The 25,695-nt window shown below is 37.2% G+C and overlaps 1 protein-coding gene across 7 annotated transcripts in view; it reads right to left on the bottom strand.

The window, feature by feature from the left end:
* Positions 1-25,695, bottom strand: part of LOC132119427 (membrane-associated guanylate kinase, WW and PDZ domain-containing protein 1-like) — a 134,441-nt gene that overhangs the window by 5,900 nt on the left and 102,846 nt on the right. For 5 of the 7 annotated variants that reach the window (XM_059529371.1, XM_059529374.1, XM_059529377.1 and 2 more), the window contains 10 exons: positions 25,036-25,671; positions 15,008-15,039; positions 13,331-13,574; positions 10,499-10,590; positions 9,023-9,215; positions 7,538-7,840; positions 4,992-5,195; positions 2,452-2,545; positions 914-1,001; positions 371-514 (listed from right to left, as the gene is read on the bottom strand). In XM_059529371.1, coding sequence (XP_059385354.1) covers positions 371-514; positions 914-1,001; positions 2,452-2,545; positions 4,992-5,195; positions 7,538-7,840; positions 9,023-9,215; positions 10,499-10,590; positions 13,331-13,574; positions 15,008-15,039; positions 25,036-25,671 — 2,030 coding nt within the window. The remainder of the gene's footprint in view (positions 1-370; positions 515-913; positions 1,002-2,451; positions 2,546-4,991; positions 5,196-7,537; positions 7,841-9,022; positions 9,216-10,498; positions 10,591-13,330; positions 13,575-15,007; positions 15,040-25,035; positions 25,672-25,695) is intronic. The other 2 variants (XM_059529376.1, XM_059529373.1) reach the window with 2 other exon arrangements.

Genomic DNA, 25,695 nt, shown 5'->3' with positions numbered 1-25,695 from the left:
TTTTATTTAAAAAATTCAGAAAAATCGAACCTTTCATTGCATAATAAGAATTTAAAATGGTGGGAAATATCATTATGAAATAAATGTTTTTCTCTAATACACTTTTTTTTTTATAAAAGATCAAAAGGATTAACAATGCAGATACATTTTCACAGCCTTCTTTGATCATATTTACCAAGGGTGTCCATATTTTTGGCCATATATATATTTTCAGTCTAAGACCACTCATATAAATAATAGCTACTTATCATAACTAATCCTTGGGCAATCCATTTAGGTGAAATAATGAATAAGTCCAGATTGCTCAGTTTCAGATTCTTAAATATGATGAAATCCTAACAGGTGTGTGCTGATTCATAGCTGCACATACCCTCATCTTTCCGTTTCGCACGGCTGCTCCGTCCTCTGCTAGTCTCAGCACATATAGGTCCATGTTGTACTCACGACCCCCTCTAAGGCTGAAACCAAAGCCTTTATTGTCCCTCTCCAGATCAACAGAGTAAAACTCAGCATCCTAAAACACAAACAAATACAGGCCAAGGTCAGTAATGAATCTATAACAGTGTATTTTTTTTTCATCTAGGCTCCCATTTCAGGAAATGAAAGCCACCTGCAGGAAAGTCAAAAATACTTGACAGCAGAAGCATCAGAGGAATAGCTTAAATAATTGATCTGACTCTGATGGTATTTAAGGTAGGGACAAATACATTAAACGTTCAAAATTCCACTTTAGAATCGAGGAACCTCAAGTGTAAAATGAGTCATAATGCGTGTTTCACAAATTCGCTTTGGTGTTTCAAACATTTTTCCTTGTTTTGTTTTTGACAGTTTGTCTAACTACTGGCATGCCCCCTCTCAGAGGAGCAAACCTCTAAAAGAGAAGGCAGTGTGAGGAACGGGGTGAGCGATGTACCTGATTTGAAGGCTGTGTTGGAGCTGGAGGAGGTGGTGCTTGTGGGGCTTTGAATTCAAAAGACTCCTGTTTTGGTTTGGTGTTGTTTCTTGGGGGAAAAGACAGAGAGAAAACTTTTGTAAAATCATGAGCACTGAGCCCCCACAAAAGATTTAAAATTGTCTAAATGTCACTGCGTAAAGAAGCATTTTGTGCTCACAAAGGCTGCATTTATTTATTTTGTTTTTTGTTTTAACACAATAACAACAGTAATAATGTGAAATTTTAATAACATGTATTATAAAAAAAACACTGAAATATTCAATATTTAATATATACATTTTAACCCTCTGGAGTCTAAAGGTATTTTTGGGGCCTGGAGAAGTTTTGTCATGCCCTGACATTTGTGCTTTTTTCAGTTTCTTATAAATATCTGAATGGGTAAAGTCTAATCTCACTGTAAACAGCACAAACTGGGCTATAATAATATGTAAAATGCATGTATGTACATGATTGTGTTTTTGAGAAAAAAAATATTATGCGTGGTTAGTGAAAAACTAAAAATGTTAAAACACTTGAAAAAGGCCATAAAACACATAGAGAACATTGGTTCCCAGGACTTTTGAGAACTGGAGCTTGTAGCCTAGAATTTTTCTTTCTAAATTATGTGTCAAGCTTTCTATAGATATCTCTCTCATGTCTCTTCGTTGAGTATTCACGGAGTTACAGTTCATTTAAATGACGTGTTTGTACATGAAGATCAGCGCAGACAAAGGCTGCAGACAGCACACCTTGTTTGTTATCTTTATTTTATAAGTGCACAAAGTTTTGTTGTTATTATGTCTGTATCCAAAAAAAAGTAGACCCTTTACAGATTCGATTGATGCATTGCTCTTCTCTGTACGATTAAAACTGAAAGTGTAATTTAAGTTCTTTTCGGGGTTATCAGGAGAAAATGACTCAAAACGCGTATCCGCGTTAATCGACTTCAGAGGGTTAATATATCATTTATTCCTATTGTGGCAAAGCTGCATTTTCCAGCAGCCTTCGGTCTCCTTCATAATCATTCTAAGATGCTCAAGATACATTTCTTTTTATTATCAATGTTGTGCTGCTAACATTTTTGTGAAAAACATTCTGCAGTATTTCTCCAGGATTTTCTGATGTACAGAAAGTTATAAAGAACAACATTTACTTTTAAATACAAATATTTTGCAAGATTATAAATGTCTTTTATTTTTCCTGCTGAATAAAGATATTCATTTATTTTCAACAATTATCAAAAAAGCATTTTGAAACAGTAAAAAGCTCAATAGAGAAACAATTGTTGTTGTTTATACAGTTTATACATTTTTAAGTGTGACTTAAATGTCCAAATACATTTTGGAGCCACTTTACATTTTAAATGGAATGATCTGGTGTGATTTTCTTTCATAAGTAAATAATGAGCAACCAATAAAAATATGACATGAATTAAATAACTTGCAACTCCTCTTTTAATCCAACTCAGTGTGGCTGGAATGTGCGGGTGTTGTCGAGTTCAGGTGTGTGGTGTGTACCTTGGCTCAGGTGCGGTTTGCTGTTGAGGTGTGTGTGTGGTAGTTATGGTTGCAATCTTCTCAGCGTTGGTCAGCAGTGATGCATTGGAGGACTCTGCGGGAGGAACATCACAAAATGTTAAGAAAGACATAAGTCTCCACATTATTACCCATGATGCATCTGCAGTGTGTAAGTGTACCCTGTGGACCAAGCATCAGAGGCCCATTTTCCATACATCAAAACATCAGCAGTAGTGCACTGTGTAAGCTGGGCAGCAGGAACAACGGCACATTCATCATTCTGGCTGTAGCTTTCGTCTCACAGATTACATTATATCCTAATGCCCAAAAATCACGCAAAGCTGAACACCCAATTTCCCCTTCTGTCTGTAATCACATATCACAATCTAACCTCACATTAACACTTACAACAGCTTGTGTTGAAGGGATAATTCATCCACAGATGCATATTGTTTACCATTTATTCCCCCTCACATCTCTGTGGGTTTTCGATGGAACATAAAGAAATTCTAAAGAACGTTAATGCTGCACTGTGATTAGATAGAGTTTAAATTCAATTTGAGACTTGAAAAAGAATATCATATTTATTGTCAGTAATGATTCAATTCTTGAACAAGTTTGGAATAACTAAAAAAAAAAAAGTTTTATGTTTTTGATATAAGATTCTTATGCTCACCAAGCCTGCATTCGTTTGATCAAAAACACAGTAAGATTTTTATATTATTGAAATATTATAACAATTAAAAGTAAAATGTTTCCCATCCAAATGTTTATTTTAAAATGTAACCTTTACCTTTGATGGCAAAGCTGAATTTTCAGCAGTCATTACTCCAGACTTCAGCTTTTGCTGCTTAATATTTTGGTGAAATCCATTATACATTTTTTTCTTTTGGTGAATGGAATAGCATTTAGTTTAAAAAAAGGATATTTTGTAACATTATATATATACATATATATATACATATATATATATATATATATATATATATATATATATATATACACACATGTATAGCATCACAGTTTCCATTAAGTTATTGAGTTTTCAAAACTGGTAAAATAAGAAATGTGAGCACTATATCTTGAGCACCAAATAAGCATATTAGAATGACTTCTAAGCAGCTTGAACATCCTTTAAAACATCTCCTTTTGCCCATCTTTGTGTGAACTATTAGTTTAACTGATCTCGGATCATTTGCTTTGACTGCATCAGCCTAACTCTTAAGTCAGCTGTCACCAATGAAATGCGGACTGCTGTTGCTTGCGCTCAAAGCTGCTTTAATTCCGCCCCACTGAGCAGTCACTGTGGGATAGAGAGGGAACTTTGATGAGTGCACAGCCCGTGAATCCCACCGTCTTAAAATAGCCCTTCCCCATCACTCTGTTGGGAACAGACTTGCCGTTCTCTCTTTTTCCTCATTTCATGGTTTTCTCTTTTTTATTTCTCTTTTCTCCACTCAAAAAGCACAAGACATTTTTAACTATAAATTATGCATAAATTAAGCACAGAAACCAGAAAGAAACCAAAAGACTACATTTTAGTAACTGCAATAAAGTAAAAAAAAAAATTCTTCACCTTCCTGTAAACACAACCAGACATACTCACCCACAGTCTGTCAATTTTGAAAATTCCCATGGTATGCCAGCACTCTCCTTCTTTCAGATTAAAGAGTATGAAGAACTCGCAGACAGACCCCAGTGCATTTGGCATCACGTATTAGAGAGGAGCCAAGACTTCACTGGAAACAACTTTCTCATTATTGCATGCCGCCTTCCCTCTGAGGAAAACACTCAATATAGTGCACAGACACACTGGCACATGCAAGCACGCATATATACCATGTGCTGTAATACCACAGGCCAACACTTGTGTTTCTGCTGTGTTTAAGTGTCAGTTCTGCCTCGCTTGGCAGGTAAGATAAGACTCAATCTAAGAAAATAAAGTGCTTAGTAAAACTAATTGATATGGATGAGGTTTTTATTTGATTTTTTTTTATGAAAAGGGAAAAGGGATAAATGATTTGCAGAACAGCAATATATATATAGAAAAACAGAAAAGAAAATCTATAAATAACTAAATTTATATATATTTATATATATTTTTTTCTATATACATACATATATATATATATATATATATACATAAACAGGTTTTTGGACAAATAAATAACAATAACTAGCGTTCAGTTAGTTCTGACTTAATTATCAAAGATGTGGTTTTTCTTAAAACTTTAATTTAAAAAAACACGGTGTGCCATCTGTCATTATTACAACAAAACAATATGAAGGTGTTCTGCCTCTAATGTTATCAGAGTGTGTTGAATATTTATTGTGTTGATCCCCTCACAGGTTCCTGTTCATTATTCTTCTTCTAATAAGGCTGAATGTATCATCTTCATTATTACTGTGAGGCACATGAGAGCAGTATGCTAAGAAGCCGTGCTATTGCACATATTACACACACCCACATGCATCAATATGTTCTCACCTCAGCTATGCAGCTTGAGCGAAGGGAAAGAGAATGAGAGAGAGGAACTGACCGTCTCCTGGAATGATCCGCAGCGTCACCGTGTTTCCAGCCTCTTTGATCAGGTTGACGATATCCGAGTGGGACTTATTGGTGATGGAGCAGCTGTTTACAGCCAGGATCCGGTCTCCGACTTTTAGTTTCCCACAGCGGTCGGCTGGGCTTCCCTCGATGATACGACCTATTTTATGAGGCATTGCCACACATGCGTTTCCAGCTTTTGGCCAACATTGATTGAGCATGTATGAGTTTTAATTAAGATTATGTTTTTTTTTTTTTGGTGGGGATGGAGAAAAGGAAACAGAAAGAGAGAAAAAGGAAAGAGAGAATGTGTAGGGGTTACACATACACCAAGCCAAAGTGCTAACATTTTCAAAGACTGCCTAGTTACAGCATGGACAGCAAAGGTTTGGTGGGGGTGGGGGCAGCAGCAAGAACGGACATAGGAAATCTTCTGAATTTGGCACTATTAAAAAGCATTTGCATGCTACAGTAGATCAGCCTGAGCATAATTTCTGTAGCACTCTTCAGATCCTGTGAATAATCACCATCGCTTTTTTAATTATTCATTATGGGAAAAAGGTGTAAACTCTTCCCTTAGAGAACTGCACTGTGCTGTAACACTGCCTATTCAATGAATTATAAAAAATGACTAGGTATCATTAAGATTATTCAAGTTTGCACTTTGTGGTTCCCTTTAGCATTATGCTAAAGATGCTGTTAGCCTTTTAGCGGAATTCTACCACACTCTCTCCCTTCAGGATCCCGCCTCCCTACGTTTGCAAAAACTGTTTTCCAGTCTGACTGCCTAGTTTTCTGATGGAAATGAGTAGATTATATTAAGATTATTCAAGCTTGTGCTTTGTGGTTAATTTATCGTGGCACTAAAGGTGCTGTTAGCTATTTTTTGATAATTTCTGTCATTTAACCATGTCTCCTTGTCATGTGATGAATCAGGGCTCAGCATCCCTTTTAAAAGTTTTGCTTTCTTATATATATCTGTCCTTTCAACCAACCGATTTTTAGTTGTCATAGCCATTTTTGATCAATCTAAATGCTGTGATGGCATTTTAGTAGCTACAACTATAAAATATTCAGTCAATCTGTCAGGCTTGTTACACTGCTATGAAGATGATTTGTTGTTTGATTGTAATACTAATGACTGATTTATGCTCCGAGGTCCTCGTTCACAGTGACTCTGGAACAGGAACTCATGCGTTTCATCACTGTAGTAAACGAGTGCCAAGCACTGCTTCCTCGCTTTTATTCCTCTCAAAAACGGATCTGTCATTCCTCTCCTCTGTCATAAAGCTCTGAACAAAACTCCCACGTGGAGCAATCACCGAGCCTGCTGGATCCAGTATACGCTTATGTGAAGGCTGCCAGTGGCACTATTGTGAGTTTAAAGAGCGGGAGCATTCTGATGAACATGGTGGAGAAAGATCTGAGTCTGTAAACATGGGATGTCATACTTGATTTGCTTTTTTTCTAACTTGATCTCTCTATCAATTACAATTGTTTAAAAAATCTTGTGTGGAGGAGACTTGTCTGGCTTTGGGAAGTAGAGCAGAAATAGAGCCCCACACAGAGGGTGGACATCGACCCCTGCATCAAGCAGACATTGCAAACACACTGCCTTTTGCAATAAGAAAAACACAGGACATGCAGATTGGCATAAGTAGAATATGAAGAACCCACACCCACCAAAAACTGAAATCCACAACCAAAGTGCCATTCAGAGGCAAAGAGCTCCCATAAAAATGTGAATCTCTCAGTCATTTTCTCTTTTTAGAATACAAAAAATTAAAAAAATGAATATGCAAATATGGGATTACTTTGCTTTTTCTCATTTATGCATCTGACAGACAATTTTATCAAGTGATTTACAGTGCTTTCAAGTCATACGTTTTGGAATTTTAAGTGTTTTCTGGGATCAAACTCAAAACGCTGGTGATGCTAGTGCCATATTGATAGCCATTTATTTTTAAAATTTAAAACAAAACAAAAAACTGCAGAATGGACCCTTTTTATAGATTGTGATTATGCGTTTCTACAGTTAATAACATTGTAAATGTAAATCTAGCAAAGATTTTTATATATATATATTTTTTTTAAATGTAATATTCATTTACACTATATTTTGTTTTATAAGCTTGGTAATAAATTATAGGAAAAAAAACTGGTTAATGATGCTGCATGAATGTTTCTCATACAAAGGCTGAGACACTTAACTTTCTTCTGATCAATATAATCAATGTCTTAATATTTTGACCTCCTTTGGAAAGTGATAGGAACGCTGTCATGGATTTTCCTTTTGCTACTGGTGCCAATTGGAGTGCAAAAAATTATATATTTTGTAAATTCCGTTTACCATTATATACGTTTTATGACATCTGAGAACCCACGGAAATGTGAAAAGGGTCCATTCTGTTTATTTAATATAAACCTCACCCAAAAAATAACAACGGTTAAATGTAATTAATTAAATAACATTACATCAATTAATTATTTAATAAAAATCCAATCCATTCATTCACAAAACTATCTGTGCAATCTTACCGAAAGTGGTGCCCGCTTCAGGCCTCGACACTGATGACACAATGACAAATCCGAATCCCTCGTTCTCTCCGCGTTGGATCTCCACATCGTAGGGCTGGATGGCATTGGGGACCACCGTGTTGTTGCTGCCGCCCCCGCCTCCGCTGCCAATGCCGCTGGTGGAGCCTGACCCGGAGCTGACAGTGTTGAGGGAGTTCTGGCTTCCCTGCGGCGTGCGCTTCTCCTCGGTCAAAGACGGGGCATGTGTGCTGCTGTGGTGAGAGGAGGCTGGGGAAGGAGGCATCTCACCATCCACCTTTGCCACTGAAGAGGAAGAGTGTTAGGAAGGTCACTCTGAGAGATTCATGTTCTACAGCTCAAGGAGAAACCAGCTCTTTGTCAATAAGCTTGAGAGGCAAAGGCTTAGACTCAATCATGTGTATGATCTACAAACCAAACGTGCTTTTGAATTGCTTGAACAGATCATGTAAATACATAAACCAGCTGGTCACAGAATATTAAAAATTGAGTAATCGCTATTTCCCAGGAAGTATGAAATCTCTTGTCCTGCTCTCTTATAATGGTTAGATTGGGACTTGTATTCAGGTAGGTGATCTTGGATGAGTGAAAAGGGTAACTTATACTCTGAGACCTGACATATGGATTCAGAGCCCCGCGCAGATTAATTAGCCAGAGTCAGCCTCCCCTCATTATCATTTGCCATGAACTCTCATTTAAATAAAGTCTGTCTGATAGGAATGAATAATCAGACCAGTAAAATCCTGCATAATTTACAATTCCAGGAGTCAAGCTGGTCATAACGCTCGGGTTGTAGAGTGCAATAAGTGCACATTTAAGCTGCAATTAACACTTACTCTGGAATTAACTCTACCTACTGATATGAATTATGACACTGATACAAAAGACATGTTGAAGTTTGTAATACTTCAAGTACTGATGAGCTTTTCTGGTCGTAACAATTCCAGGATCCAAATTGAAGACTGTGGAGTAATGGCTGCTGAAAATTCAGCTTTGAAATCAAAGTAATACATTACATTTTCAAAATCGAAAACAGTCATTTCAAACTGTAATGATATTTCACAATTTTATAGTTTTTTTTTTTTACTGTATTTCGGTCAAATAAATGAAACTTGAGACTTCTTTTAAAAACATTCAGCCAAACTTTTCAAGTAGTGTATAAAACAAAATAAATGAATGAATAAATAGTTAGTCAGTCAAATATGAGCAACAAAATCTCAGTGTGGCTTCATGTTTTTGTATCTGCCACTGGCTTATCTCATTATTATCTCTGCAGGTGACACAATGACCTGGTTGCCAGAATAATTCAAAGAAAAACAGCTAAAATAACATAATAAAATAATTATGTTGAAATGGGGACAAAACACATATTTCAATAAAAACATAAAATACAGTTTCATGACTAGTAATACATATTCATGGCCTGTAACTTCTCTCATTAATAATAATATTTTAGAGCCTCCTTACATCCATATCCAGTCTTGCGCCTCACGGTCAGATTGACGTGACCCTGTTTTGCGGCTTGTTGCATGAGTTGAACGACTAGCTGATGGGATTTTCCCACAACAGCCGTTCCATCCACACAAATGAGCTCATCTCCTGATCGCAGACGCCCATCTTCATCAGCTGCTCCGAATTTCACGATGTGGCCAATATAAATCTATACAACCAAGAGAGAGACACACAGTTAAAAAGAAAAAAATCCTCACAACTAACAAATTTGTCTTGGCCAAACTGAACTTCATCACTTTTTTTCAAAACTCGTCAACTTTGTTTCGTCCACTGAAACACATTCATTTTAAGACTAATGGTTGTGAAATGCTCTCATAACAGAAAACCTCTCTGGAAAATGTTATACCCCTTTACAAGCAAAAAAGAGAAGCATTGCAGGCAGCTCTGTATTTTATTCTTTAAGGACTAGAGTCCGAGACACCAGCTCATCAGTTCAAACATATAACATGGCCTCATTAAAGGGAAGAACTGGTGGTCTGAGAGATATTTTCTGACTGATCGAGGCTGTACTGCACAGATCAAAGCTTTTGTCAACCTACACACACAGGGCAGATGCTTTCCCTGTTTTTGTAATGCACTGGGCACATTTCACATAGAAATGTGTATCATGCACAAGCTGTGAAGACTGAATCTGAGAACTCAGCCAAGCTTGAACTATTACATTTGGAAAATCTTCAAAGGGTCTATATTTGTCGGGCGCCTTTAGAACTGTCAAACAGCGCAAGTGTATTTCTGTCTGGCGTTATAACTAATTAAAATAAAAATATCAAATATTTACTTGACAAGCATATTTATGTGTTCACCAGTGTTGTTATCCATAACTAAAACCAAAACTATTAAAACAGTTTTCTTTAATAAAAAAAAAGCTGACATAAAATAAAATCTAAATATCAGATAAAAAAAAATAAAATAAAAACTTGAAAACTTAAACTCCAAAAAACTTAGAATCGTTATCTTGACAACTAAAATAAGTTCATGGACTAAAATGACTAAAACTGAAATAAAAAATAGAAGCTAAAAGAAATATTAAAAGGTAAAATGTAAAAGAAAATAATTATGTTTTTTTTATGAACATATTCAATTCTAATTCAAAGCATGAACAAATTCTTTTTGTGTTTGAATGTATGAAATATGACAATGTAATATATGCTAGCGTATATTTTAGGTCCTGTAACTGGTCACAATTTCTTATGACAGCTGCATGTATAATAATTATAAAATATTTAGAAAATGTATTTAAAATAGTTAAAATAGTTTTATACATAAAATATGTTTTATATATTACAACTACCCCTTACCCCAAGATACTGATTAAATGAATAAATTACTATTTATAATAAAAAAAATTAAATAATAAATTAACAAACTAATGAGCATAATATACTTGCAGAATTGCACAAATGAAGCCTGCACTCATTGCTTTGCACTCACCGGCTCGCCAGGTTCGTTGCCACCAAGGATCCTGAATCCAAAGCCGGTATCTTTTCTCCACAGGAAAATATCCTGCTCCTGATAATCAGGTACTGAAAAGGAGAAAAAATAGCTTTAGCCCCTGATCAATCGAGCTGCGGAATGACGCACAAGCTATGATTTAGAACTTAAATCTCCCTCTTTTGAGAATGGCTGCTGGTTCAAGGTGGCAGAAAAGCAAACAATGTCGCTTTAATGATTGCATCTCACATCTAGGTTTTTTTTCTAATTGGTTCACACCAATGAAGGTGAGATATGATGAATCCTCTGTTTGAATGAATTCACATAGCACAAAATGATAAACAGGTATTCCCATCTGGGAAAATGATTGCACTGACACATGTGCATACAAATCTAGATTACAGATCAAGTGAAGTTGAAGACAGAATACAGGGGTCTTCTGAAGCAGCTGTGCCCTTGAGCTTTACACTACCGCTTGAGTGCCATCTCCACCACAGCACTTCCATGTCAAATCAGTCACAACAAGCAAACTTGAAGCAATCTGTCAGGTTTTACATTATTGACCCTGTAGCTCTCCAATGCATCACATGATGTTCTGTCGGGAGATATTTACGCCTTTTAAGTAAGAGAGAGCTGTTGGATCTGGGCAGAAAGTTCTGACACAGGTTTTTACTGGAGATCTATTGTAATGCAGCTGGACGTGTGGAGCAGATGGCACATACAAGGACCTGTCTCTAGTCTAACCAGATGTACAGCAATATACTGTTACAGAAACAGGAAACAGAATGGCTCCAGAGCCATAGAAAATGGCTGCTGCATGGGCAATATTCCCATACTGTTCGATTTCCATTAAGCATCAAGGACGTTTGTGGCAGACTATTTAAATTGTGCATTATGACAAAGACTGACCTTCAACTTACATTCATTTGCACTAAAGCCTCTCAATGGAGCTGCTCACTGCTCACCCTTACTGGACTGAATGTTATCAAGCTGGTCAAAAAAATGGCAATGATTTACCTTTCAATCCATTCAAGGACTGCAACAGTGTAGTATGATTATGCAACTGACCAACCATAAGCCGGTTGTTTAAAGTGAATCGGAAAAATACACCAGAACTACTGGAAATCTCAATCAAATGACTCTTAAGATTCGGGTCTTTTTAGTGAATCTAAAACATTTAGTCCTGTAATCCAGCTTCTAAATAAATTACTGCAATGAGTCTTTTTTTCTCTTCTTTTTTTAAATCAAAAACATATGTTAAATAAGGGTAGTCCAATTCCCGAATTAATGATTCTAAAGAGTCAGTTCTTTCCGAATCATTAAACAATTTGTAAAAGTTATGCAAGAATTGTTTAAACTTTAGCATAACCAGTGTTAGTCTGGTTTTGTATTATCTTTTGACTATGGAACTTTTTTTTTTTTCTGAAAAGTACTTAAAAGAACTGTTAATGAAACTGTTAAATAACTGGAGTAGTTAAGAGGCGGAGCTGATTAGTTCTTCACGATTATCATCCCAAGTCCAAACAGCTTCCCTCTAAGGACTTATTAATGAGGGACCCTAATAAAAGAAAAACGGAAACAATGAAGACACTCCAAGTTAGCTAAATTTTCCAACCCAAACATTGGAGCACTCCTTTCCACGGCATTTTAACATCCACTGAAGGATATTCCTGTTAATTAGCCCCTCTTCTCTGGAACACATGAAAGCAGTATAGGATTCACTGTCTTCCACCACTAGCAATTATATGCACATTTGTCAAAAGATGTGTTGTAGAGTGCACTGTGTGAATCTACTGATGGCAGGGAGGAGTGTAATTGATCAGAAGTGTCTCGCCGTTCACACTGAATTCTCACTGAGTTGGTTAAACTAAAGTGAATGAAAGAAGGAATGAGAAAGTCTAATGAATAGCTTTGGAAGTACAGATGACAGATCTGAGTTCTCTGATCACAACAGACATAGCAGATTCTAATTGATGGCTAATGGTTTATATTAGCTTTGGACAGCTAATTAAATACTGAAAGACTACAGCCATGCAGTCTGGTTGAAAATGTCAATTTTGTTTAAGTATAGATCCACTCTTAAAGCAAGACACCCCACCCCAGTTGAGTAGGACAAAAATTTACTTCACCTTACTTCCCAAGTTGATTGATTACATTAAGAACTGCATTTCTAAATTTAATATGCACTAATTTGCACAAATTTCCAGAACAGAAATCTGAACATTGGATGAAGCCAGGTTCAAAAATCTTGTTTCATTTTGTTGACATATTAGACTCAAAAAAATGTATAAGAGATTTTTTAATGTCTTTAATGTTTTTAATTAGTGCTACTTAAGTTCATTATTTAGTGCAAAAAGACAGCCTTCGAAAGTATGTATTTAAATGGAAATCTACAGATGCAAACAGATAAAGTGAAATAAAATACATTTTCAAAAAAAAATTCCACTACTCAAAAAAAATAAAATAAATAAATAGCCAAATAGCCAAAAATCTCAAAGTGCATGCAAAAATCCTGTTGTTGCCTATAGTGTCTTGCTTTAAAATTGGTGTCAACTGTTGAAACCACACTTGGCATAAAATTACAACTGATGTTAAACCAATCCAACCATGCAATAATCTATTCACACCAAGGTTAAGTCATATTTTTCTCCAACAAACAGATGTTGATCTAAATGGTAATATTTAGCTAAATGGCAAAGCAGAATAATCAGACAAGGAATGAAGCCTGTTCCCAACCAACCAAACATGATATCCCATTACCAACTAAATATAAAGGAGAGACCAAGTGACCCGCTGCCAATGCACCCTCCACCGGAACCCCATATTACTTACGCCTACTTTCATACATGCTCCTGGACTGGGCCCAGATTTTAAAGGGATCTGGTTTCTTCTGGAGAGTTCCGTCTACCGGAGGGTCCTGTGGCAGGCTTGGCAGGGGCTGAGAGGGGGGTGGTGGGGCGGCCGACTCGTTGAGTAAGGCCTGGGAGGCGTGGAGGGGAGAGTCAGTGTGGATGCTGCGCTGACTGGACACGCTGTGCTGAGAGCTGCCCTGACTGTCCTTGCGCTCCAACTGTTGCTGTGGCGGGGGATAAAAGAAACATGAGTAGAGAAGAAAAAAGCACCACAACTTCCCCGGGACCTTTAAGATGCACTGCATTCACTGTATAAATGTGAAGCAGGCAAGAAAAAAAGAAACAAAAAAAAGAAAAGTGAATGAATGAGTTGAAGGACAGAATGACACACGACTCTCCTTACCTCTCCTTCAGGATTAATTCAAGCCATGAATTACATCGGCACATTCAACTGCTTTTTTAATGTTCTGACTCAACTATTATTCAACCTCACCCTCTCAACCAACACCCTCTAAGCCCCTCAACTCATTTAATCTTTAGTTATCACATTTTGTAAGTTTGTTTCATGAAATATATATATATATATATATATATATATGGTTAATCTTAATATAACAAATAAATAAAATCATTTTTTTCTCAAACTTACAAAATGAATGCTGCTGTCATTAAAATGAAGTTATCACCCTAATTGTTATGCTGACAATTTAATTTGTAATCTTTTTCTTTAATAATTAATAAAAATAAAAATAAAATTATAAAAATGCAAAATAGAAGCATTTTCATTCCAGTTTTTTTTTATTATTATTATTACATAAATAATAAAATTATTTAAATTCATGTTTTAAATAAATTGCAAATATAAGTAATACATCACATTTAGTTATAAAATGCCACTAGCGGGGTAAGGTTATGACATTTGTAATGTTCCCTCTTCAACTGAAGTCATCTGAAGTTCTTTTTAAACCCACGCACACACCTCTGCATCCTTTTGCTTCCCAGCACAACCTACGAATCCGTGCATTACAGCAGAACGAAGAAATACAGCAATGAAAATGAAGCCACAATTTAATTAGTAGTTAATAAATCCATCAAAATAAAACAGAGAACATTTGAGAATGAAGAGACGCTCATCTGGCATTGAGGAGTCATACAAGCATGGACTCCATTTCAACAAAGTAGAGAAACCCAAGGCTGCCATTTTAACAGAAGAACACTGATTATTATTTCAACTGTCCACAGACTCACTGAGAGCTCAAATCCTACATCTATCATCAACAGGCTGGTCAAACTCCAAAGATTAAAAATCACTATATTCTGTCCCTGAAGCTCCAAGGCTGGAAACCTGCTGGTTTTGTTGTCTTTGGTAAATCATTAGAGGGCTGTTACAGGACGCCCATGTGACCAATAAAATCAGCCCTCCTCCCAGGGGTGAACACCCCCCTCCCATCCCTGACCACATGGTTTCACCGAGTGTTTGAACAAAGTGCATAACAGACTCTTTCTGCCAGAACAGCAACATAGTAAAACTTCTTTTGAACACTAGACCAATGACACAGATAATGAGCAAAAGGATTTTGAAACAACATGGAGAAGAGTAACAACAAAAAACGCAGACAAAGTAAGGGGAGAATGAGAATAAGACAGCTGTACTCACCAGTTTGGGGCTTTTCTTTGCAGGTGCCACCCCTACAGAAAACAAAAGAGACAGAAATATTAATTGTGTGCACACAAAGATTTCACCTTCCCCACAGGCACAAATCTGAAAGTAATCCCAAGACAGATGGATGACTCCAATCAGGGCGTGTGGTGCGGCGGCAGCCCCGTCTCTCTTTCTGTTTCTTCTCTCATTCCTTCACTCCTAGAGCATAAAGAGGGCAGCACGGACCATCCGCATCATAGGAATGCCCCCATTATCATGATTAAATGCTAAGCAGACACTTTAGACTTCAAGGGACAGTTCGACCAAACTGAAGCATGCTTGCTTACATAAGACACAAAAGGAGATATTCAACAGAAAGTCCTAGCTTCCCGTACATAATGAAAGCAAATGAGCAAAAATTTTGGTCACCATTCACTTCCACAGTAAGGAAAAAGCAACTGGTACATTGTGCGAAATATTTCCTTTTATGTTCTACGCAACATTCTTTGCTGAGTACATGAAGCCAGAGATGTAATTTCAGGGAGAACGATCCCTTTAAACCAACCAGACACTGAGCGAGAGATGAAGACAGAAAAAGAGGAGAGCGATAAGAAAGACACAGGAAGAGAAACAGAGAGGGGTTTATGCCCAGACAGGTGCTAAGCTATTACCCATGGAGAAGGAGTCCAAGATACTGAACATTAAATTATAGGCAACGGTCAGTTCCCCTCTTACTGAAACCATCTTCCAGCATCCCTGCTCCTCGCGATGTTGTTGCCGAAGGATCCTGCATCTAGAGCCAGTCCTTGATTCTCCTGTCTTTTGAGCTTCTCTTTTTTCTCTCCCTCTCCCTCTTCTTCTTCTTTTTTGCCCTCCCCCTCCTTGTTTCGATGTGCATCACCCTCGCTCCTTCTTCATGTGTTTGCTCCTTCTCTCCGTTTCTCTCTCCCCAATGCTAGCATTCTCTCGCTCACTTTACCATCGTACTCTCTCCTCCGAACACCGTTTCCCTCCCACTTCTACATACGCCGATGTGCCATCGCCCCGTCCCACGCCTCCATCAGAAAGGCTGCATCTGACAGGCCATGCATAAATTATGCATTCATGCATAAAAAGATGTGCACGTCATTTGTAGCATAAAAAAGAAACAGGAAATAGAAGAAAAAAGAATGTCTTGCAACGTTTTCACTATGGCAAGATTCATTAGCATGATCATGCCAAACACGAGTGTGCTAGTGATTTCACAGCTGGACATGTGTATGTTTCACTGCATGGTGCTATAAGATGCTGAGCAGGTGTGTGTGATCGGTCCTCTTGATTCCAGTCTGGCTGCTTATTGTGAAGCCGTTCGCTTGAGAGCAAGTCGTCTGTCTGTGTGTGAGCGCGCCCATGGTAACACACATGCGCACAGCCTGTCCAGTGCGCCTGCTCTTTATTCTGATACATCTCCAGGTATTCAATCTTCCATCGTCCTTTTCATTGCAAATTGACCAGTCCCATCAAGCCCTGCCTCGATCCTGAATCTTTATCGCCAAAACAAACACGATCATCCTCTGCGGTCTGCCGCCCCCACCCTCCGACCCTCCCTCACCCCTTCTGGCCATCTACAGTCCATTAATTGTTAAAAGTTTCTGCAGCACTGCTACATGCCCTTTTTTTGCAAACACACTATTTATTCTTCTCTCCTTTATGTATTCACTTCAAAGCCTGCATCACAATTTTTAGTTTGGTAGTGCAATTTTTCTTAAATCGTTGCAATTATTTGACCTCTGGCCTTAAAGATGTGTCATTGTCATACACTTGTTTATTTATTTTTTGTTTAATTTTAATTCAACAATTAAACTACAAAATGATTACATTTACATGTAACTTCTAATACAACTGATTTAAATAATTTAATTTATAATATTAAAGGAATAATTGTGAATTACTGTTATGCTTTTATCAGTTGTTTTAACTTTCATTCTGACGGCGCTCATTCACTGCAGATGATCAACTGGTGAGCAAGTGATGTAATGATACTCATCTCCAAATCTGTTTTGATGAAGAAACAAATTGATCTACATTTCGGATTGCCTCAGGGTAAGTCAATTTTCAGCAAATTTAAATTTTTGGGTGAACTATTCCTTTAATTGCCTTAAATTTAAATTTATACATTTATGAAACTGTCATTTTAAAATGAACAATCATTTTATGTAGGCCAGTAATAATCAGTTTATCTGAATCATCATTAAAGATGTTAACTAAAGCCTCTCAATTCAATTCAATTTGTAATATTGATTAAGCTAAACATTGATGACTCCTATGAACTTAAGTGTAATTTCTATAATATTATTTTCTGCACAGAAATACTATTCCACAGTTGCGCTGCAACAGGAAAGCATTAAAAAAAAGTCTGTGAGTTTAAGAGTGGATCTGTGCGGGTCTGATTTAATAACACAGAGATTGTCTGGAGGTTGTTGCTTATAGAGAATAGATGCTGCCTAATACCTTGTAATCAATTAATCAATCTCACTTTACTGGGCACATAATGGCTTTATCTGAATCCCATAAAGCAGTGCTGCTCAATGAATGAAAATCAAACAAAGTGACCAGTGCATTAAAAGTGGATGACTCTTATTGTGATTGCTTCTTAACTCTTGGACCCATTTCAAATCCTATAGTCATGCAATTTGAGGTAGTTTCAAGACGCCAGCCATTTCCCCTCATCCTTCCTTAGTGTAGGACTGATACCACATGATCTCCACCTAATCATTATTTATTCAAAGGCTTGGGCAGAATAGCCAAGAAATGTTGACTGACACTGGTTATATTTCAGTTCTGCAATTAAGTTGAATGATTCAGCGCACACCTGAACTCAAATTAACAATACTGTTTGTGTGAGAGACTAAGAGCTTCCTCCATATCAGTGTTGAACATGTCATCGCAGGTCAGCGGGAACACTGGTGACAGGTCAGCGTGAATCACATCAGACACAGAGGAGACTAATAAGAAGGTTTAGCAGGAGACGATTATGATGGACTGCATGTGCACATGCATGTGCAATTGTGCATAAGGGCACAAAAAGACTGAAGGGTTTGTATTGGACCCCCCTTCCTCGGTCAGGCTGATAGGAACAGATTCTGACGGTCAAGACCATCTGTCAGTGATGCAGTCTGACACACAGAGGAATGAAAGACAGTCTCCCAGGAGCCGCCACAACAGCATATGAGTCTCTGGTGTGGAGCTTACGACAGCAGACGCAAAACCATTTTCATTCAAGACTACTGTGCAACTCCAAAATCTTGTCAGATCCCTATGCAGGCAGCATTCTAGGACATCACAAACACTCCCGAAGTGAAGCGTGTTACAACAGGGAGACTGTGCTTAATTGTGCTACCTTCTGAGATAACCAATTTAAGGCACACCTGTGCAATAATTATGTTGTCTAAACAGCATCTCGATATGCCACACCTGTGAGGTGGATGGATTATCTCGGAAAAGGAGAAGTGCTCACTAACACAGATTTAGACAGTTTTTCTGCAAAATATTTAAGAGAAATAGGCCTTTTGTGTACATTGAAAAAGTCTTAGATCTTTGAGTTCAGCTCGTGAAAAATTGGGGCAAAAACAAAAGTGTTGCGTTTATAATTTTGTTCAGTGTATTTGCCTTTGTGTGAATGGCACTAATAAAAATGAATTATTTTACCCAATCATGAACTTGCACAAGTTTTGTGATAAATCCAAAAAGGCATATGAAGGTAGCAAAATATAAATTCTAAATATACTTAATTTAACACTGTAAATATTTAATGTAAAGATAGCGGACAAAGAGAAATCTTGATTAAAATACAATTAACTCAATACTAAACAATAATAATTTTAATTCAATTGTGAGTCTCCCACGTGAACTGCTATTCGTGTGTTTCAAATAGTTCTCCTGACAGTTACAAATACTGTAGAATACTGCCTAAACTTAGTGTTGTCAAAAGATCCGGTACTTCAGTACTAAGTCGGTACTAAAAAATGAAGATGTCATGGTACCAGGTTTCTTTAAGTACCGGTGGTACCAAGTACCCAGTCATCCTGGTCCTTGACGCATACAGCGGTATGATTTCCGCGAAGCAGAAAACACAAACCGAATCTCAAAATTCAGTCATGAAAATGAAACCGTCATTAATATGGACAGTCAAGGAATTTGTCAAAGTTAGCATAAATTAATCAAATCAAATGTCCATATGGACCAGTATCTGTAAATGTTAAGCCGCAAAAGTTGGTTGAAATATGAATCCTGCATGTTCTGCGCGTCTCTGTGGGAATGAATGAATGGCAGAGACGTGCAGGTTTGTTTACTACATAGACTGAAGCGTGTCTGCCGTCTCAATGAGGACATAATTACATAAACAACATCACCAGAACTGTTCTGAGTCACTTCACAAGCATTTTACCGTTTCATTTGAGTAAATCCAGTGTCAATTTAAAGGTATTCACGGTAACCCGTCAAAATAAAAGTTCATTTTTACATAAAGGCATTGTGCTAGGAATGTTATAATGCTACTACTGTTGAAAAAATGTATAAAACTTTATTTTTTAAAGAAATAAATCACATAATATTTCTTCCATGATTTAATTTTTATAGAAAAACCCCTTTATTTACCAAAAAATAAAGGTGTTTAAATGTCATTAATTAAAAGACAAATTAAATTTGGGTGAAACTTGTTTACCGTTTTTCATAATTATATTACTAGTAGAAAAACTTTAAACACAATTGTAAATAAGTATAAAGAATGGCATTGGTTTAATTTTTAGTGAGAATTTTTTTTAATTAGCATATTTTTGTGTTTTGCTTTGGTACTGAAATTGGTACCGAGAACCATGTATTTTCACTGGTATCGGCACCGAATATTGAAATTTTGGTATTGTGAAAACACTACTGCCTATGTAGGCTGCTCACTAGGTAGAACACAGCTGTGTACATTAGAATAGTCTTAAACTGGCATGGCCTGCAATTGGAGGTGGAAGGGCATGATGTAATGTTAAAATGGCCCAGTGCATACACACACATAGATACAGCTCTGATGGCTATTGTACTACTTCTCATCCACCGCTTGTGTGGATTCAGTTGGTCCACACAAACATGTCAATCAAAATCATTCAAGGGTAACACATAATGAAAGAATAAGATGCAGAGTGGTCCTGAAAACACCTGTCTGTCTCTGTCTGTCCTCACTGCCTGCTGGCCTTTGTTCCAGAAGGTGATATGTCTGCATGTTGTGTGCAAGACCTCTTCGCTCTATCATTTTAACAGGAAACCCCACCGCAAAGTGCGGCAGAGCATCGTCATGGAAACAAGGTGTGAAATCGTGTGATTGGTGGGTTCTATGCTTCAAGTCAAAGGGTGAGCAGTCGGGGAGAAGTTGCTCCTCACAACCATTACCTAAAAATGTTTTTTTCACCAAAAACCTCTTGATTTGCTTTGGAGCCAGGCCACCACTTCTTTTGGACAGTTGATATCCCGAGTATGTGTCTGCAACACAAATAATTTTTGCTGCTAGATTTTTTAGCAAAAAGTACAAAAAAAAAACCTTGCTGGAATCCTTCCTTTCAAACATTAAATCAGGTTAGTTTTGTACAGATCACTAATCATGGATGTTTATCCTCCCCTAGCAGCATTGATCTAGCCAGAAAAGAAAAATGAGACCGCAATGGTGTTCCACCCTGAAAAGACCAGCTTATATTAATTTTCCTGCAGGTTTAAAGGCCGTTCACACCAAGGACAATGACTATAATAATAACTATAAAGTTTTAATAATCCTTCTAATTCTCTGAGATTGGAAAGGACAACAGTAAACACCACACAACATGTCGTTGGATTTACTTTCAAAGCTATTTTTTTTTTATAAACTATAAAAACACTGACAGCCAATCAGAATCCACCCACCTTTAATGAGATCAAGCATTAAAGTGTCAGATGACATAACCGATAACAGTCTGTTGGTGTGGACAACCAATATAGTTAGTGTTACACCGCTGATGAACTTCACTTAAGAGGACAACACCTTGAAAAAGCATTAATATTCACTGGGAATATTTGCAGTGACTTTCAATCTTTAAAATGAGAGGCTTTATATGGAACAATTTATTTATATGAACCTATTCACACCTGTGATTAAAAAAAAAATTATAGATATAATTTTTAGGACATGATAAACGCTATTTTTCCCTAAGAAGTCTACAATATCTGCAAAAAGTAATCTTTTAGAATTCCCCGCCATCTCAGTGGCAGTCAGAGAGAAAAACAGTGGGTTTCGCTCTTGGTGTCATTAGTTTAACATTTTACGATTTGTTTTGTGTTTTCATTTCCCTCTTGGTGGGAATAAACCTTAACACACTCTTTTCGATGCTTGGAGTAGCAGCTAATGAGACAAGACTAGCCGATGCCCGAGTAGAAGCCAGTTTCATATCTGCTGGGGAAATTGAGATGTGTGATGTCATTGCTGATTGATGACTCATAAAGGGAGCGGATCAGATAGTAGTACACACCTTTTCAGTTCATCACACTATCCATATGCGGTGCATCCCTTACTCTCTTTCTCAAAGTGGCAGATTCTGATAAACACCAGCAGGACGAATTGCAATGAGGATAGAAATGTCCTTCTACACGTCGCAGCAATAGCATTTTCACACTGATGTAAATACATAAACATACACACACAGGGAGACAAAATGGACCTTAGGGCCTCTGACTCGGAGTCATGATGTGCTCAGCTCGCTAACACACATTGTGTTAAACTGATTACTCAGGGCATACCAGATGCATAAATCTACTGTGCATTTGCAAGCGTGACATTTAGTCCTAAACAGCTGAGAATCATCAAGAGGAAAAAAAAAAAACTGACAGCGGTCAAGCCACATGGGAGAAAAACGTCTACGATTGCAGCCCAACACTGGAAACCACAGGTTTGGTTTTATGCTCAGTCAAGCATTACATAAAATCATAATTATTGCTTGGTTTTTAAAGGAATGTTTTCTGGGTTGAGCTCATTTGACAGCACTTGAGGCATGGTTATCATCAGAATGAAATCTTGGGGGGGTGGGGGTTATAAATAAAAAATAGAGCTGTGAATGGGGATAATACACAAATGTTACAATACTTACTATATTTTTTTATGTTAAATATCTCAGTAGTATAGCCCCAAGATGTCAACAATATGCAAACATACCAGTTTCACAAACAAGACTTAGGCCTAATCCCAGACTAAAATGTAAGTGAGTTTTTTAAACTGAAAGAAACTTGCACTAAAATATGTCGGTGCATTTATTTTGTCTCAAGATGCACAACAGTATTGTTTTTTTCTAAGGCATTTATATAAAAACTACTTAAATATCCTAACTGAACCACAGAAATGCAAAAAATGCTGTAAAAAATTATGATTTAAACAGTTTTAGGCCTCAAATAATAGACGTATAAATAATATGTTTTTCAATAAACGTGCAGCAATTTCAACATGTGAGTATTTTTGTGTATATGTGTGTGTATATGTGTTTAAAGGAATGAAGCGATGATAATCCTGTTTCTACCAGATAATCATTTTTCTTCAGACTCTACTTAATTGGTAGGGCAGTGATGGGTTAGTGTTGATGAAAAAGAATGGTGTGTGTGTTTATCTGCTTATTTGTGTATGGTGGGATTTAGACCAGCAATTAAAGGTGACATGAGCACACAGAATACTTAAGACATGCACACACGTTTTAAAGACATTAAATGTCTCTGGTGTAAACTTGGATTACTCCAATGACAATTAAAGCAGTTTTAACATAAATGTTTTTATATTTTTACCATTAAGCCCACATATAATGTTAGGTAAGGTATTTTGCACCAAAAACAGTCATAATTTAGTATTAAATTATCATTACCCACCATCTCTGACTTTTATAATTAAAAAAGCAGTTTTTATTTTCAGCTTTAAGATCTATAAACAAACATTTTGTAAATATATATATATATATATATATATATATACAGTACAGACCAAAAGTTTGGACACACCTTCTCATTCAAAGAGTTTTCTTTATTTTCATGACTATGAAAATTGTAGAGTCACACTGAAGGTATCAAAACTATGAATTAACACATGTGGAATTATATATGGAATTATATACATAACAAAAAGTGTGAAACAACTGAAAATATGTCATATTCTAGGTTCTTCAAAGTAGCCACCTTTTGCTTTGATTACTGCTTTGCACACTCTTGGCATTCTCTTGATGAGCTTCAAGAGGTAGTCACCTGAAATGTTCTTCCAACAGTCTTGAAGGAGTTCCCCGAGAGATGCTTAGCACTTGTTGGCCCTTTTGCCTTCTGTCTGCGGTCCAGCTCACCCCTAAACCATCTCGATTGGGTTCAGGTCCGGTGACTGTGGAGGCCAGGTCATCTGGCGCAGCACCCCATCTCTCTCCTTCTTGGTCAAACAGCCCTTGATGCCTTCAGTGTGACTCTACAATTTTCATAGTCATGAAAATAAAGAAAACTCTTTGAATGAGAAGGTGTGTCCAAACTTTTGGTCTGTACTGTATATATATATATATATATATATATATATATATATATATATATATATATATATATATATTGCCTTATTATGTCTAATTCTTAAATTGCGCTAAAATTTATGTGATGTCAGTTCAGTAGGCCATTTAATTCTGGACAATTTGGCATTATGCTTTACCGAAATAGTAAGGCGGCAGGTCTATTGACGAGCCATAAAAGATGTAAGGACTGCACACACTTTTGTTTACATACTGGTAACTGTCGCAAATGACAAATGGGGATGTTTTAATAAAACAGGCTCTGGCCTTGCAACTGGCATGCAGCAATTTCCTGGCCCTGTTAAAAGCTCTTACACAAGACAGATAAAAGTGCTTTCAATTCATCAAATTAATAACCGAGTGCCAGGCTATGACTGAATGCTCTGAGAACAGACAAAACCGGATTTTATAGCCAGTCCTGAAAGACCTGGGGATTTGTGTGCGCAAAACTCTTGGATTATTTCTTACAAACTGCAACTTTCTATGAGAAGTAACTTCTTTCTTTAACAGTCAGATGCTGGTAGTCAAAATATTCTCTCATTTTACACACAAAAGTCTCTCTGTTCCTATGGTTTGTCTCTCTTGTTTTCCAACACTCTCTTTTGCTGTCTGTAAGGCAGAGGTTTTCCACCAATAGCAGGTAACCTTTACATTTTCATCTCAACCCCCCCCACCCCCCCCCCCCCCCACTCCCAAAATTCAAAACAAAGAGACAAATCTGTGTGGCAGTCTCAGATGGGGTTAACAGACAGTTGATTTTGGCATTCCTCAAGGACAAAAAGTGAGAAAGGAAGCTTACTTGATTTATAAAAGCAGAAATATGTCATCAAAAAGAGGGAAAAAGCACCCACTTAAACCAAAAACAGCAGCCACAACAATTTTATGTGATGTCTAGAAGTGGGAAAATCCTAAATGGGATACTGTTTGGATAACAAAATGTAAAAGTTTGCTTGATACACTTATGTTCAAAAGTCTTGGGTCAGTAGGATTTCTTTTTTTAAAACTTGTAAGTTTGTAATACTTTTATTTAGCAAAGAGGCATTGATCAAATGTGACAGTAAATACATTTATAATGTTACTATATATATATATATATATATATATATATATGATCAATAAAACAATACTTTTTTGATGAATAGAGTTCAAAAGAACAGCATTTAATATATATATATAATGCCTTGATGAGCATAAGAAACATTTGACAAAATCTTCTCGATCCCAAACTTGTGAACAGTAGTGTATTAGTACCAGATAGTTTTTCTCTTTTTTTTATGTGTATTTTTAGACAAAATAGTATTGAATGTTAATATCGACTATTTATTGGCTATCAGCCATAATATAAAAGTAATTACTGCTTAATGGTATCGGTCAGAATTTTAATATCAGTGTAGTCTAATGATGCCATAAATGAATGCTCATGCTCTTTTCTCGCTTTTTCTCCACTTTTAAAGCATAATTTCCTTGTGAGCTTACCTCTTTGCACCAGCATGGTCACCTCACTGCCCTTAGGGCACTTGCTGAGCATATCGACCACCTGATTGTGTGTCAGGCTCTGCACGTTCCTCTTGTTAACCTCCATAATGATGTCTCCCTCCCTCAGACCTCTGCATCGTGGGTAATCCACTATCTGCTTCACTCTCTGGCCTCCCCCAGATGGGCTGTCTGCTATTGTGAAGCCAAATCCTTTGTCACCCTTCTCCATGTGGACAGTAATGAGCTCAGGCTGGGTGGCAATCGAAGATGCCAATGTCACCACATCACTTGGATAACCATGAGAGCCATTAGAAGCCACCTCTGCTGAAGGGCTGTGGGGGCGAGGTGGGTCACTGGAGCCGTTCAAACTCCCGCCACCACCTGTAGGTTCACTCCCGTGGCTGGATGGAGAGTCATAGCTTTCTTTTCCATTGACGATGATGGGCTCCTTGTCCAGAATAGCCACAGAAGTCACCAGGCTGGTGTTGGGGTCATCAGGGTCAAAGGGTAAGGGGTATCCACGGCAAAGTTCAAGGTCGACCATAGAGCCGATAGGGATGGACTGGAAGATCTTCACAACCTGGGCATGTGTGTAACCCAACACGCAAGTGTCGTTCACACTCACGATGACGTCACCTGTGGAAACAAAGCATATGTTGG

Source organism: Carassius carassius, chromosome 38 (genome assembly GCF_963082965.1).
Source record: "Carassius carassius chromosome 38, fCarCar2.1, whole genome shotgun sequence".
Classification (NCBI taxonomy): domain Eukaryota; kingdom Metazoa; phylum Chordata; class Actinopteri; order Cypriniformes; family Cyprinidae; genus Carassius; species Carassius carassius.
This window is presented reverse-complemented; position numbering and strand designations above follow the sequence as displayed.